The sequence below is a fragment of the Eretmochelys imbricata genome, chromosome 2 (genome assembly GCF_965152235.1).
Source record: "Eretmochelys imbricata isolate rEreImb1 chromosome 2, rEreImb1.hap1, whole genome shotgun sequence".
Classification (NCBI taxonomy): domain Eukaryota; kingdom Metazoa; phylum Chordata; order Testudines; family Cheloniidae; genus Eretmochelys; species Eretmochelys imbricata.
Genome location: NC_135573.1, coordinates 251,962,529 through 251,979,139, shown reverse-complemented (window position 1 = coordinate 251,979,139; position 16,611 = coordinate 251,962,529). Strand labels below are relative to the sequence as shown.

The 16,611-nt window shown below is 41.9% G+C and overlaps 1 protein-coding gene across 1 annotated transcript in view; it reads left to right on the top strand.

Moving 5' to 3' along the window:
• DPP6 (dipeptidyl peptidase like 6) overlaps nt 1–16,611 on the top strand; it is a 614,028-nt gene that overhangs the window by 460,007 nt on the left and 137,410 nt on the right. Inside the window, exon 8 of the mRNA XM_077809495.1 lies at nt 6,464–6,584. Within this exon, the coding sequence (XP_077665621.1) occupies nt 6,464–6,584 (121 nt within the window). The remainder of the gene's footprint in view (nt 1–6,463; nt 6,585–16,611) is intronic.

The following is a 16,611-nucleotide window of genomic DNA, read 5'->3' as shown; positions in this document are numbered from 1 at the left end:
GAGACCTGTTGAAGTCAGTGGGCTCCTGTGTGGGGATGGTTCTCGTCCAAACGCAGGATTAGAGCACAGATATGGGGCACACGGAGAGAAATAAAAAAGGAGAACAAGAAGCTTAAAATGCCACAGGAGGTACCCTCTAACTTGTATGAAAAGTCCCCTGTAACAATGTCAATAATATAATGCTATAAAGAGCCAGAACACCAGGCTTGTGCTTGGTGGCGATAAATTTGGGTAATGTTGCTCATTCAGTTGACAAGCTATAAATGTTGGAAATTATAGGGGAAACAGAACATCAACTTAGAATCCTGCCCTCAAATTGGAAAATAAATAGAAGCAGTAAAAAATACATGGGAGTAAATACATTTTTCTGTCGTCTTGTGAGGAAATTGGAAATACACTCACCTGTGTTGGGTTTTTTTTGACAAGGAGCAGGGATTGTAGTGCTATAAAAAGAGACAGGTTATGAAACAGCACTGCTCAGCACTGGCTGGTACGTTACATTAAAGAGATTCTTATCAGTAGGTTCATAGAATGTCGCATATTCAAAAAGTTCTAATTATTCCACTGTTTTCATTACTAAAGCTTAATATTGTTAATACCATGGTAGGTCCAGTTCAGCCAGAGAAAGTGCACTTAGAAACCTGAGAATGACCGCAGAAATATTAAAAAACGGAGTTTTCCATAGCCATGTTCATGAAGAAGCCCTGATGTATTTTAAATGAATCAGGCAATTTTGTTGCAGTTAGTTTAAACAGTAATACTTTTTAAAGGGCTTAGATCTGAGAGTGTATGCTTCTTATAGATCTTCCTGTGCTATAGACTTTTGCTACTTTTTGGCACCCTTTTTCCTGAGGCAGGAAGGAAGAGATGGCCTAATCTTATCTCATTGGAAAATTACCAGAGTTTTCATACTGGATCAGACTGGTCATCTATTCTAGCCCAATGGTTTTCAACCTTTTTTCATTTGCGGACCCCTAAAAAATTTTGAATGGAGGTACAGACTCTTTTGGAAATCTTAGGCAGAGTCTGCAGACCTCCAGGGGTTGAAAACCACTGATCTAGCCCAATATTTTGTCTGCAGCTGTGCCCAGCATCAGATGCCTCAGAGGAAAGTGCAAGAAATCCTGCAATAGGCAGTTCTGGAATAAACTGCCCATAGCAATAGTTTCTCCCAGTTTATATCAGGTAGTGGTTTACTGGTATACTGATGCCTAGATGAGGGAAGGATTTTATCCCTTCCAGAACTTTTGGGGTAAATCCTGTTCCCATTGAAGTCAATGGCAAAAATCCCATTGACTACAGCAGAGCCAGGATTCCACCCTTGGCATTTTTTTAAAAAAAATCCTTATTATAGTATCTGTGAATATTTTTGTTATCTGTATAAATAGAGGCCCAATTCTTTGAACCCTGCTCTGAGAGGGTTTTCATGTCTTTGATACCTGTGCCAGTGAGTTCCATAGGTTAATTATACATGGGGAGAAGAATCATTTTATCCATTTTAAATTTTTTTTCCTCTCGGTTTCATTTAATGTCCTCTTGTTCTTGAAAAGGGGAGAATAGCAGTGCTCTGTCTACCACCTCTGCACCATTTGTTCACCTGTCTACCCTGTTTACCACGCTCCCATCTTTTCATGTATTTATACCTGCTCCTGTATTTTCCACTCCATACATCTGATGAAGTGGGTTCTAGCCCACAAAAGCGGTATGCCCAAATAAATTTGTTAGTCTCTAGGTGCCACAAAGATGCCTCATTATTTGTTAGTTTGTGGATCTTTATTTTGTCCCAACCCATTGTTCTTCTCCATTCTAGAGCAAACTGCCCCAGTCTTTTCAGTCTGTCCATGTATGGAAGTTTTTAATTGCCTCTATTCATGCTGCATGTCTATGAATCCCCTCTGTTTCTGCTATTTTCTTTTGGGGAATAAGTTGACCAGAATGGATTGCAGTATTCCAAATGGAAGCATGTTAATAATATTATAATATGTTCTGCTTTATTTTCCATGCCATTAATTATACATCTTAACATTTTGCCTGCTTTTTTTACCACTGTGACAGTTTCCATAGACTATCCACAGTAAAAAGATGGATAATAATGCATTTAATGCATACACGTAAATCCCACTGCAGTTGAGTTTACACAGAAAAAGGAAAGGGCACCAGTAAATTTAGTGCTTGAGTCTACTCCCATTGAACTCAGTGGGAGTCAAATCAAACCATCTAATTTCCATGCATTATGTTAGAGTTGAAATATACTACTTTATAAAGTAAGCATAAAATAGTGTGGAATTAATGTCCATAAAATGTTGTTTTACAAATAATTCTCATCATGTACTGACTAATTCAAAGGAATCTGGTTATTTTCAATATATTTCTCTTCTAATGTAAAAAAATTGAAAATATTGTAATGGTATTTCATAAAATCATCTAATATCTCTGTAACCTGGGATATGGAGTAACGTAAAGACATTTCTTTTTGATGGATAGTGAAAGTTCAAAAGCTTTTTCTTAATTTATAAACTACATTACACAGAAGTCTTCTATGTGCTGCTTCAGTTATGTTTTATCTTGATTATGGTTGACATTTTCAGGGTACAAGGCACTGTAGTTAAGAGGATAATTTTAAATTCTCTATGAGGTGCTGCAGTTTGGCTCTGAATTATATGGAAGTTACTTTAAAGTAAAAATACCGTATTCGTTTTCCATTGCAGCTCTCTGGTGCAGTGTGCACACTGATTAGTGTAGCAAAGCTCTGAAAGATGCAAGAAGTGAAGAAATATAAGCATATTGCTACTCGGCTTTGTTTACTTTTCCTGTAGATTTGTTTAAAGGTAAATAACATACAAAGTATGGCAAGCCCTTCTGTTTCAATTGCTGTGAAACTCCGAGCAAGGAACATGTTACGTTGCATCACTTGAATAATTTCTTCTAATCTGAATGCTTGATTGGATGATCTTTGCAGAAAAGAATAATAAATCTCAGCTAGAGGGAACTAAATGGAATCTTTCTATACAGTGACAAGGCCCCCAGAATATACTGTGTTCATTACTATTCATCATACCATAGAAAGGAGGATGTTGTCTGGGAATGTAGCATTGTAAGTCTGCAAGTGCCTGATCCATCTCCCTTTGACATGACTGGAAAAACTCCTATTAACTTCTGTAAGAGTTGGGGTGGGCCTAACAGTCAAAATCTAAGGCCAAAATTTTCAAACATGGGTGTCTAAACATGGGTGTGTAAACCAATAACTTCACCTGAATGCATAAGAGCTGGGAGTCTGGGGGAACCCCCATCCTCTCCTGTCACTGGGAAGAGAAGGTGTTGGCCAGTTGTAATCTGTCCCTTTCCCTTTTGGAAGGCTCTTCTGTTCAGAAGTGTCTTCATCTAGGTTTGGATATAACCTAGTGCAATGTTTATGCTACCACAATCTAAATAAATAGCCATAATACTAACCATTAATGGTGCACTGCCCTGTGTCTTTGGTACTTACAACATCACCGAAACCCTAGACAACTATGATTGCGGTTATCTATCTTAAGTACTTATGTGGCCCCTATTACCTTAGTATCTGAGCACCTCACAGTCTTTAATGCATTTATCCTCACAGGAGTGTTGTGAGGGCTGTTATCCCCATTTTACAGATGGGGAACTGAGGCACAAAGAGATTGACTTCCCCGAGGTCGCACTAGAAGTCTGTGGTGGAGCAGGGAATTGAATCCATGTGTCTCAAATCCTAGGCTAGTAGCATAATTACCGGACTGTCCTGCCTCTCTCACAGCAGAGATTGGGAGTTGCTAGAAGCTGACCTATCCTGGAGAGAGCTAGGCCTATTGTGGAGAGCAATATAATTTTTTAAAGTACCACTCCTACACACAAGGGAATTGTGGAGCAGGTTGAGTGAAGGAAGGGAATTTGTACAACACCCACAACGTACCCTGCCCTGAACCCGCTACCTCTGCCACTGGGACTGCAGAACCTACAGGAGTTGCCACACCCCTAAGGCCGATATAAATTCTGTGCAACAACATTTTTCATTATTAATATTCCTTAGGTTGCAGTAGCACCCACGATGTGCTAGTTATTTGACAGATGAAGACACAGACCTCCTGCCCACACACACACACAGTGGCCACAATTTGCTCTCTTTAATGCAAATTAGCTGTAGTCGTTTGGGCTCCTTGCTAGTTCTCTCTTTAATGCAAATTAGCTGTAGTCGTTTGGGCTCCTTGCTAGTTTACAGTGTGTCTGAGCAAAGTTTGGACACCTCTGGGCTTGACTCTGTAAGTCAAGAGTAGTTTCACTGAAGTCAGTGAATGGATTTATACCGATGGCGATATGATCATAATCAGGTACCCTGGTTCTATGTGGCTTAGAGTTTGATTTGTGTTCAGTTTTCGTGACCACAGCATCACTTTGATTTTTTTTTTAATTTCATCCACGAGGGAGAGTGCTGGTTTTAGAAGTGTAAAAGAAAAATCCAGTATTCTTCTTACAGTATGTTGTTCTGCTTAGTCCTGACTTTTTGTGTGCATCTAAACTTCAGCATATGCAAAATTGTTAGTTAATATAACAGTCTATGCACAGTACCTCTCATTTGTTTTATCTGCATACTAAAAATAAAAATAAAGGCAGGAGAGAGAGGAGAATTTAATATCTGTCACAGCATATTTTTACTTTCAGAATACATTAATTGGATGCAGCTCTTTTTAGCTCAAAAACTCATGTAGGCTGAAAAAGAATAAAACAAGTTACAGTTTTAGTTCTACTTTTTACCCCAGGCAAATTCACCATAACAGCTGCTGAAATTAAATTTGGATCTATACTTGCTTTTGGCAGCTTTGTAACTCATCTCTGGTTGAAACACTACTGTAATAGGATGTGAAACATGAATTGAAAGCAAATATTTTTTCCAGTTCTACCTTTTCATAAGTACAGTGTAAGAAATTGCATTCTTGTATCGTGGAAAAGATACTTAACATTTGTTCCAATAGCATTAAATGTATAAAAATCCCACCCTTAAACGTCCATTAAATGTCATTAACAATTTGTCTTTCCAACTGAATTGCTTTGCTGATACTTCTGTGCCTTGCATCTCTGCAGCCTAGTAGAATGAAGTTTAATAGTATTTTTCAAAGCAAGATGTTATTTTTAAAAGGATGAAACTTGCTACAGAGAAAACAACCCCACCCCCACCCCAAAAAACCATCCCTTTATTGCATGTGACAGTGATACAGGAAACAGTGTTTAGCCAGAGATAAGGACAAAGATTGAGGCCAAGGACCAAGATTTTCAAGAATGTGTGCTTACAGTTTTGCTCTTACGTCCATATTTAAACACCTAAATAAGAGGCCTAATTTTCGGAAGAGCCCAGCATCCACCAGGTTCTGTTGACTTAAGCAGGATCTGTGGGTACTTGGTACTTTGCAAACCAGATACTTAGTTAGGAGCCTAGCTGTAGGCTTGAATTCTTGACTGTTCATAAACCCTTGAGGTGTGATGCTGCAAACCTTTACTCATGCCAGTAGTCTTTACTCATGCAGATAGTCCCACTGAGTGAGTAGAGCTACCTGTGTGAGTAAAGGTTTCCAAGGTCAGGCTCTTTGGTCCTGACCAGTCATTGTCATTATAGGAGGACAGACTAGATGATCACAGTGGTCCATTCTGGCCTTGGAATCTATGAATTAAGGATCCCCTGTCACCTGTCTCAAGAGTATGCATATTAATGTTCATGTCCTGGCCAAATTTCAGTTTGGGTAATTACCTTCCAACAACCTAAAATTACCCAGTAATTTCAATAGGGTGTGGCAGGAGATTTCGCAGCCCTTTCAATATGGGCCACATGTTAATAGAGAATCTAAAATGTCTTGAGGGCCACCTTCCAAGACACTAGTAGTCACACAGCCCACTTCCCCTCCTATTCAGGAGGACATGTCATTCTTGTAGCATCTACAGCCAGACCTTGCATTGAAATCACTATTAAAAAAGTATTTAATACACCATCAGCTATCTTTTAAGGAAACACATTCTTCTACAGACAAGGAGAACCAGCCTTCTATGACCAGCCAGGTCTCCACACAGCAAATGTTCTTCAGACCATCAGTGGTCTATGCTCCATGTTTCAGAAACTACTAGGAGGATATGGTATTTTTCACTTCTTGCCCTTAAGCTGCAGATCATTGCTGTTTAACTGCCATATTTCATTATCTAAAGTGATGACAATGTTTTAGTAATGAGTGAAGAAATACTTTAACGGGTTCTGTTAAAGTCAATGGAACTATGCCAGCTTAAATCAGCTGAGGAGCTAGCAATATACTTGATAAAAGGCTTTGGGATCCTTTTTTGTTAAAAGTTGCTGTAGAAATGTGATCTATCACCATGTACTGCTGATTGTTGTGAAAGCAATGCACTGTTTTATAATGGACTCCCTGCTTACCAGTGTTCTCTTTTCCTTTTCCCTTCAAATTAGATATTTATCTTTGAGAATAACATCTATTACTGTGCTCATGTGGGGAAACAAGCCATCCGAGTGGTCTCCACTGGAAAGGAAGGTGTTATTTTCAATGGCCTCAGCGACTGGCTATATGAAGGTAGGACACAATATTGAAGGCTGCAGTTAGTTATGAGTTTAAGCTCTAGATTTGTAGTATGGGGTAAAATTAGAAGTGAAACATTTGACTTCTCAGGACTGTGGCCCATTAGTTGGAATTTCAGCTGTTCCAACAGTTAACTGAAGTGCTGAACTGGCAATAATGTGAGAGGATGTAAGAATTGTATTTTCCAGGGCTTCCCCCCCTGTTTCAAGGGTGACAAATCACAGGGTGTTAATGAACAGAACAGCTTCATTACATAATGACACCTGCAATAACTCAAGGTTTCCATCAGACGTGCTTATTTTCTAATCACAGTAAGTGACAGACGTGTGTGTGGGGAAGGGGTTGGGGGATAAGGGTAAGAAGTTAACAAAAAAACCTCTGGTTTAGATTTCTAGAACCAGGTGCTCTGGCCCTTTTGTACCAGACCAGGTAGCACAAAGAAGCTGGAAGCTGTGCAGATCTAGGTAGCTGAGAATTTCCTTGGCATGGGGAAGTCCTCAGCTGGCACAGAGCCAGTGCAGTTGACTCCTACTCCACCTAATGGTCCCATAAGGGCAGGAGGGCCATAGCTAATACAATGTTGCACGTCTGCTATTCTCAGTTGGCAGATGTCCCCTTGTGTGCCACTGCTAGCTGGCATAGGGTAGAGCAACCCCTAGGCTATTCTACCTTGTGCCAGAGTTAAGGCTGGTAAGGAACTGGCCTCAAGAACCAGAAAACTAAAACCAGCCGTTTTTCAGTCATCACTCCCAAAGACTCGGGGCCCTAAATTGTATGCACACGTCGTGGAAGTGTTTGCTACCTGTTTGTCATTGTTTTTGATGATTAAATATACGTTGAAGCTGAAATACTTATGCATCACAGAATACTTAACCGTTAACATTTTCCCTGTAATGAGACAAGGTGATATCTTTTATTCTGTTGGTGAGAGAGACAAGCTTTCGAGCTTACACAGAGCTCTGTGTCTCTCTAATACCTGAAGATAAACATGGCTGCAATGACACTGCATGGAACATTTTCCCTGTAAAGCATTTTGCAGTTAGTCAGAGTGGCTGATGGGTTGTTGCAAAATGCTGATTTAATCTAATTTTTCCTAAAGAGATGAGGTTTCCTTGTTGCGACTCTGAAGGTCAAGTGTACATATCAGTATCTCTGTTTTGCTGATAAACAGCATTTAGTACATAAGGTCTTCTCAAAGTGCGCTGCGTACAGGGCATAATGCTGACAGAAGGAGTTTATCATGTCAGTGAACTCCAAGTGATCAAGCTAGCATACAGTGATGCTGATGTTATGCTGACACACGTTTTTATTCAATTAATGGATTGCTCGGGTTACTTCTTACATGACATTGATTTTCAGTTTTGTCCTTTATAAAAAATTTCTTGTTAAAGCTGTGTTAATTTACTGATAAAATAAATGATTCTGTGATCGAATACAATGTAAATGTACAGGGCCTGATTCTGCTTCCCTTACACTGAATAGCACATACAAAATAAGTAACCCCACTGAAAGTGCAACTCAGTGGGAGTAAGGGTTGCAGAATCAGGTCCACAGTATCCATTTGTTTCTTGGTAATTTCATTGTGATATGATGATCATACTTAAGCCTTTTGTCTGTGATGCTAACAGTGTCACAGACTATGTGACTGAAAACAGTTTATATTTGAATAATAGAGTGACCAGTCCCCACGAAAAGGGTAGAGAAGGGTCCAGAGCAAAACCCTAGGTAGAAACACCCGCTAAGTTTTGAGGTGGAGTTCAGAATCTGAGTTTTGCAGACCTGTCTCTCTGGTCTAGCCCATAGGCCCCACACTCCTCAGGGAATTGTGAGCAGAAGAACCAGGGAGCAGAGCCACTCTGTGCATCTTAGGAGCTCTGGATGGTCTCTGGTTCCCAGCTGGTTTCCATAAGTGAGCACCCTTCCACATTGCAGCATCCCCCAGGCTTCCTACCTTGATTCCCCGTCTTCCCATGAGCCTGATGTGATCTCCACTGGGTTCTACAGATTTAAAAAGTCTGTAGGAGGCAACGCTGGGGCTGGAAGTAGGAATCAAGATATTGATTGCTGGGGAGCAGAGAATTGATGACTGGGTGAAACCAAATGGACAGTAAGCAAGCAGGAGGGCTAAAGGATCTGGTGTGCCCAGGGCAAGTCTGTGGAGCTCAGGAGCCCTGTAGGCACACTGAATTTGGGTTGGGTGGGAAGTCCAGAGGAAGTTAGGAGCTCAATAGTACTAAAGGAATCACCAAGACCAGTGGAAGTTGGAGTCCAAGAGTGAAATCCTGGCCCTATTGAAGTCAATGCGAATTTTAACATCAGTTTCAGTGCAGCCAGGGTTTCCCTAGCTGCCTGCATTGTGCTGTGCTGTAATATCCCTGCTGATGGCGGCCACCTTCCCACTACTAATATGTGCTCTGCAGTACTGCCTTTCTCTAATGAGCCAAACCAAAACCATGAATCCAAACATGCCTGAATGTGAAGCTAATTGAAATCTGAGCAAAGAGCTAAATTTTGCATCTCAGGATCATCTCTTAGTACTCTGCCTTTTTCACAGGTTCCTACAGCAATGTCTCCCCCACCTCTCCTGTGTAGATAGGCCAGATGTTCAGTACCATATTTATAGTTTTCAGAGTAACAGCCGTGTTAGTCTATATTCGCAAAAAGAAAAGGAGTACTTGTGGCACCTTCTCTAAGGTGCCACAAGTACTCCTTATATTTATAGTTGTTTGTGCTGTTAACATCTCAGCAAGTTCTTGGGGTGGATTCTGAAAAAATGCAAAGATCTCACTCCATCTGTACAAATATATGCACCATATAGTCAGAGAATGAGCTACAGTGAAGGCTGCAGTATTGGCATAAAGAATGAGAGTGTTCTCCTTTTCTCTTGTGTTCTTGTTGTCACTGATGTTTATGACCTCTGATAATGTTAGCAGCTGAGGCTCTACTGAGTAGTCATTTGGGTGATGGTTACAATTTATGACCTATTTAGTACCTTCTCCAAATGCAGTACAAAAAACTTCCCAAATTTCAAATTTAAAGAGTAGGATTATAAAACCCTTTTGCAGGTAGTCTGCATCTATTGGTGTGCCCCTGCTACTGGTTAATACAAATGACAGCCCCCAGAGGGACCGTTTTTCTTCATAACGTGATTGCTTTTGTCACAATAAAATAGGTACCATCTAGTATTAATCAGATGGTTTTGGTAAATCCGGAAGCAAAAGCAGCTTTAGAGTGGATTTGAAAGGTGTTTTTTTTTCCTCCCCTATAAAAATGCAGACATTCATTGTGATTCACTTTAAGCATTTGCTTTTGTAAATCTGCCAAAGGGGGAAAACTTTCTTCAAGGTACTTATGCTGAACTGTTGTATCTTGATAATATAGTGAAAAACATTTCAAATCAATCAGAGCTGATGTAGCAGCTTAATCTACTTAGTGCATTTAGCTGGAAGGTTGTGGGCTGATACATAGATTACTATAACATGAAAGGCTAGATTAAGCATGGTTTTTATGAAGCTAAAATAAACATTTCTAGTGCTTTGGTATAGTCTGTTATCACTTTCTTCTGCCATGCTGTTTACATGTCTAATGTAAAAATGAAGTTATAGCATAGAAGAAAGAGAACAGATCCACAGAGTCATTCCAGGTATCTATGTTGGATGCCCCTTGAGAGTCCTGGGGCTGTAAACAAGCTATGTATATACATGAGTAACCACTATAGAATGGTGTAATTTGTTATGCGTGACAACTGTCAGTTTGTGTGTGTCTGTGTGTTAGAAACAGTGAAATGTAAAGATATTTAAAATAACTAGAGGCATGATTGAAAGTGTTTTCTGTGAAATGAAGTGCTATTTTGACAAAAGCAGTGTACACGTCCATAAAAAATGTAGTGAATTTTAGAATGCATTGCACTCATGCATTTTGTTATAACACGCTCTGACAGCAAAACCTAATATTCTCACCCCCATTGTTATTAATGTCTCTTCATAACTGTCAAAATTCTGAACACCTGAAGATACTGTCCAGAGGTCTTGATAAGTCAGAGGATGAGGGGTCATGGGACCTAGACTCTGTTCTTAGCTCAGATGAGCTGTGTGACCTTGGAAAAGTCGTAACGTCCTTGAACCTCTGTTTCCCCACTTGAAAACAAAGACATAAAAATATTTCACAACCTCACATGTTGTGAGGCTAAAAAGGGCTTAACTGTTCTGAAGTGCTGAGAATACTGTGTTGCTAAGTACCGTAGAAAGGCCTATGAATAAATACATGCTGACACACTACTGCAGTACCTGTAATGAACAGTGTGTGGTGTGTAAGTACTGTAGTTCAGGCCCAGTATACAAACCACCAGAGAAGTTACGCTGCACAAAAAGGAGTTTATCATAAAATCACTATCTGGCCTTCTTTAGCCAGTCTGTAACCACAGTGTTATCTAGAAGCTGGAGTCACTTTGTGCTGCTAGATGTGTGGCCTCGTACTGCTTGAAGAACGTGAGGGGATTTAAAAGAGACAAGGTAACGTACCAACTTCTGTTGGTGGAAGGGACAAGCTTTCAAGCTTCATAGAGCTCTCCCTCGGGCCTCTTTAAAACATGAACTTCATTTGTTTGTTGGCCATGCTCTGCAAGAGTGGAGGCACGGATTTTATTTAGGCTCTTATCTAGGTCTACCCTGTTTATATACCATCAAACTGAGCACTTCCTTTTTGGTTTTTGTGTACATTTCCTTGGATATAGAAAGTAGCCCCTCACAAAGTGATAGAAGCTGCTTTGTGAGTTGATATATAGGGCAGAGTGACAGAGTATACCTGGCCTTTGCAGCTCCATACAAGAAGCCCTGCAGTCCTTCCGGACCCAGGAAAGGACCAGTGAAGATGGTCGTCTAAGCCTGCGTAGGGAGGCAGCCAATCAGAGCCCAGCAGACTCAGATAAAAGGAGCTGTGGGACCATAGCAGTTCAGTTCCTGGTGTTGACCAGAAGGGCAAGGAAGTGTGCTCCTCTCTGGGCCAACAGATCTCGAGGGACAACCAGAGTGTTTCTGGCTGCATTTGCTTAAGCTGGGTTTGCAGGGAGAGAGGACTAAAGTACCTTAGCCCTGAGGTAAGGATGAAATAAATGGGGCCAGATAGGAGGAGGCCCAGAGAAGAAGCAGCAACAAACTGAAATCGAGCAGTGTGTAGCTGCTATTTATATGGTCCCTGGGTTGGAACCCAGAGTAGTGGGCAGGCCCAGGTATCTGTGCCAGCCACAGGTAAAGTGGCATAAACCCCAGGTAGGAGACAGGCCTTATTTTAGAGCCAGAATAAAGGGTCAAATTTAAAGGGCTCAGAGGCAGGGCTGAAGACCCTAGTGAGAGCAAATAGGCTGTTATTTTTTGGCCTCTTTAATATCCCGGAAGGGATTCATTTGGACTTTGTGACTCAGCCAGATGCCCAAACCAGGGAAGACCCACTAAGGTCAGCTGGCAGCTTGCAGGTGGCACCAGGGACGAGATGAGAACTACAGTACCACATGCAGCCACTAGGAGGTGCTCAAGTGGTGAGTGCTGCCCATTACAGACAGACTATGTGATTTTTAGGCACCTTGTTTTCCAGCGGATTTCTTCCCCATCTGGTGTGGCTGTCAAAGGGGATGATCAAGCAGCAAGTTGACCTGCGAGTCTGTCATCCAGAAACTGACATCCTCAAGTAGACAGATTAGTGTTGGCTCGACTTTAAAGCTAGCCCTGATTTTCTGGTTACAACACGAGGATATTGGTGTTTGTCTTAATTGTGAGAAAGGGAGCACCATATCTGTGGCACTGGGCAGCAACAGCATCTTAAATGTCAATCTCTTACAGATTTTTGTACAGTAAAGGATACTTGTACACACAATTTGCAATTGAACCTCTGTTCTTTTGTTGAGCTTTACACAAAGCAACTGTTATTATATTTTATTTTTGGCTAGCAGAGTAGAGAGAAAAAAAAATGAGAAGAGATTATTTTACTCAGCAGTGACCTTTACATAGGTTCATAATCCACAGTTTGTCTGCATCGAATGTTATCATTGCTAGATACTGTAATGTGACTTTGCAGTGACACCTGGTGGGAGAGGCCAGGATGTCATTCTCATTAAGATTAAACATCTTATAACCATACAAAAATTTGCTGCAAGATATTGTAAAATAGTCCCAATGTCTGCCCTCAGATGCATCTATGCAATTCCTCCTGAACTCGAGGCAACTGCTTATACACAGGTCCTGGCAGAATCTTGCCCATGTAAGTATGCACCCTTTCCTGACTTTAAAAAGACAATGCAGGATGTAATTATGAAAAGTCTTCCTCCAAAATTTAATCAACATCTTGCAAAAATTAGAGAGTATAGTAAATCATGTATGGTTGTCTTAGAGGTGCAGTCCTTCACAGTATCTGCCAAGTCATATAGTGTTTACTTTGAATCATAGAATCATAGAATATCAGGGTTGGAAGGGACCTCAGGAGGTCATCTAGTCCAACCCCCTGCTCAAAGCAGGACCGATCCCCAATTAAATCATCCCAGCCAGGGCTTTGTCAAGCCTGACCTTAAAAACTTCTAGGGAAGGAGATTCCACCACTTCCCTAGGTAACTCATTCCAGTGTTTCACCACCCTCCTAGTGAAAAAGTTTTTTCTAATATCCAACCTAAATCTCCCCCACCACAACTTGAGACCATTACTCCTTGTTCTGTCATCAGCTACCACTGAGAACAGTCTAGATCCATCCTCTTTGGAACCCCCTTTCAGGTAGTTGAAAGCAGCTATCAAATCCCCCCTCATTCTTCTTTTCCATAGACTAAACATCCCCAGTTCCCTCAGCCTCTCCTCATAAGTCATGTGTTCCAGTCCCCTAATAATTTTTGTTGCCCTCCGCTGGACTCTTTCCAATTTTTCCACATCCTTCTTGTAGTGTGGGGCCCAAAACTGGACACAGTACTCCAGATGAGGCCTCACCAATGTCGAATAGAGGGGAAAGATCACGTCCCTCGATCTGCTGGCAATGCCCCTACATATACATCCCAAAATGCCATTGGCCTTCTTGGCAACAAGAGCACACTGTTGATTCATATCCAGCTTCTTGTCCACTGTAAGCCCAAGGTCCTTTTCTGCAGAACTGCTGCTGAGCCATTCGGTCCCTAGTCTGTAGCGATGCATGGGATTCTTCTGTCCTAAGTGCAGGACTCTGCACTTGTCCTTGTTGAACCTCATCAGATTTCTTTTGGTCCAATCCTCCAATTTGTCTAGGGCGCTCTGTATCCTATCCCTCCCTTCCAGCGTATCTACCTCTCCTCCCAGTTTAGTGTCATCTGCAAATTTGCTGAGGGTGCAATCCACACCATCTTCCAGATCATTAAGGAAGATATTGAACAAAACCGGCCCCAGGACCAACCCTTGGGGCACTCCACTTGATACCTGCTGCCAACTAGACATGGAGCTGTTGATTACTACCCGTTGAGCCCGACAATCTAGCCAGCTTTCTATCCACCTTATAGTCCATTCATCCAGCCCATACTACTTTAACTTGCTGGTAAGAATACTGTGGGAGACAGTGTCAAAAGCTTTGCTAAAGTCAAGGAACAACACGTCCACTGCTTTCCCTTCATCCACAGAGCCCGATATCTCGTCATAGAAGGCAATTAGATTAGTCAGGCATGACTTGCCCTTGGTGAATCCATGCTGACTGTTCCTGATCACGTTCCTCTCCTCTAAGTACTTCAGAATTGAATCCTTGAGGACCTGCTCCATGATTTTTCCAGGGACTGAGGTCAGGCTGACTGGCCTGTAGTTCCCCAGATCCTCCTCCTTCCCTTTTTTAAAGATGGGCACTACATTAGCCTTTTTCCAGTTGTCCGGGACTTCCCCCGATCGCCATGAGTTTTCAAAGATAATGGCCAATGGCTCTGCAATCACATCCGCCAACTCCTTTAGCACTCTCGGATGCAACGCATCCGGCCCCATGGACTTGTGCACATCCAGCTTTTCTAAATAGTCCTGAACCAATTCTTTCTCCACAGAGGGCTGGTCACCTCCTCCCCAGGCTGTGCTGCCCAGTGCAGTAGTCTGGGAGCTGACTTTGTTCGTGAAGACAGAGGCAAAGAAAGCATTGAGTACATTAGCTTTTTCCACATCCTCTGTCACTAGGTTGCCTCCCTCATTCAGTAAGGGACCCACACTTTCCTTGACTTTCTTCTTGTTGCTAACATACCTGAAGAAACCCTTTTTGTTACTCTTAACATCTCTTGCTAGCTGCAACTCCAGGTGTGATTTGGCCTTCCTGATTTCACTCCTGCATGCCCGAGCAATATTTTTATACTCTTCCCTGGTCATTTGTCCAATCTTCCACTTCTTGTAAGCTTCTTTTTTGTGTTTTAAGATCAGCAAGGATTTCACTGTTAAGCCAAGCTGGTTGCCTGCCATATTTACTATTCTTTCTACACATCGGGATGGTTTGTCCCTGTAACCTCAATAAGGATTCTTTAAAATACAGCCAGCTCTCCTGGACTCCTTTCCCCCTCATGTTATTCTCCCAGGGGATCTTGCCCATCAGTTCCCTGAGGGAGTCAAAGTCTGCTTTTCTGAAGTCCAGGGTCCGTATTCTGCTGCTTTCCTTTCTTCCTTGTGTCAGGATCCTGAACTCGACCATCTCATGGTCACTGCCTCCCAGGTTCCCATTCAGTTTTGGTTCCCCTACTAATTCTTCCCGGTTTGTGAGCAGCAGGTCAAGAAGAGCTCTGCCCCTAGTTGGTTCCTCCAGCACTTGCACCAGGAAATTGTCCCCTACACTTTCCAAAAACTTCTTGGATTGTCTGTGCACCGCTGCATCTCTCCCAGCAGATATCAGGGTGATTGAAGTCTCCCATGAGAACCAGGGCCTGTGATCTAGTAACTTCCATTAGTTGCCAGAAGAAAGCCTCGTCCACCTCATCCCCCCGGTCCGGTGGTCTATAGTAGACTCCCACCATGACATCATCCTTGTTGCTCATGCTTCTAAACTTAATCCAGAGACTTTCAGGTTTTCTGCAGTTTCATACGGGAGCTCTGAGCAGTCATACTGCTCCCTTACAGACAGTGCATCTCCCCCACCTTTTCTGCCCTGTCTGTCCTTCCTGAACAGCTTATATCCATCCATGACAGTACTCCAATCATGTGAGTTATCCCACCAAGTCTCTGTTATTCCAATCACATCAAAATTCCTTGACTTGGCCAGGACTTCCAGTTTTCCCTGCTTGTTTCCCAGGCTTCTTGCATTTGTGTATAGGTACTTGAGATAACTCGCTGATCGCCCCTCTTTCTCAGTATGAGGCAGGAGCCCTCCCCTCTCGCGCTCTCCTGCTCGTGCTTTCTCCTGGTATCCCACTTCCCCACTTACCTCAGGGCTTTGGTCTCCTTCCCCCGGTGAACCTAGTTTAAAGCCCTCCTCACTACGTTAGCCAGTGAGGAGGGCTTTAAACTAGAGCAGCATCTTTCATGGTTTTAGTATTTTAAGTACCTGAAATAGACATTTTTCCTTTCTTAATGTAGACTGGTGTCAAATGAAGTATTCATACAGGAGTCTTATAAAATTTTGACATTGATAGCATGATAGATACAGGAAAGTTATTAGAGTCTGCTGAAAATATAATCTTGATTTGTCTGCTTATGTGATTTTTAACTTCATAATATTAGAACCATGAGTCCCTCTTACCTGAAACCGAGAACTTTCATAGTCAGTTTATGCATGAAGTTGAAGAAGAGCCAAGTACGACGACAGCTGTCAGTGAATTACTCCTAAAATTGCTGCTTGGTGTCGCCAGAGAAAGAAAATGGACATTGTAATATTTCACACTAAAAGGTAAACCATAGCCAATAAACAGTAACCACACAGTGTGATGGGGCAGGTGAAGGAAGAAGAATTAGCCTGAGTCATCTCTGATGAATTATTCTCCGAAGGAGTGTCTGTCAAAAGTGTGTGAACCATAATAGCCAGGGCTCCAGAGACAAAGAGAACATAGCCCCTGTGGGAATATCAAATG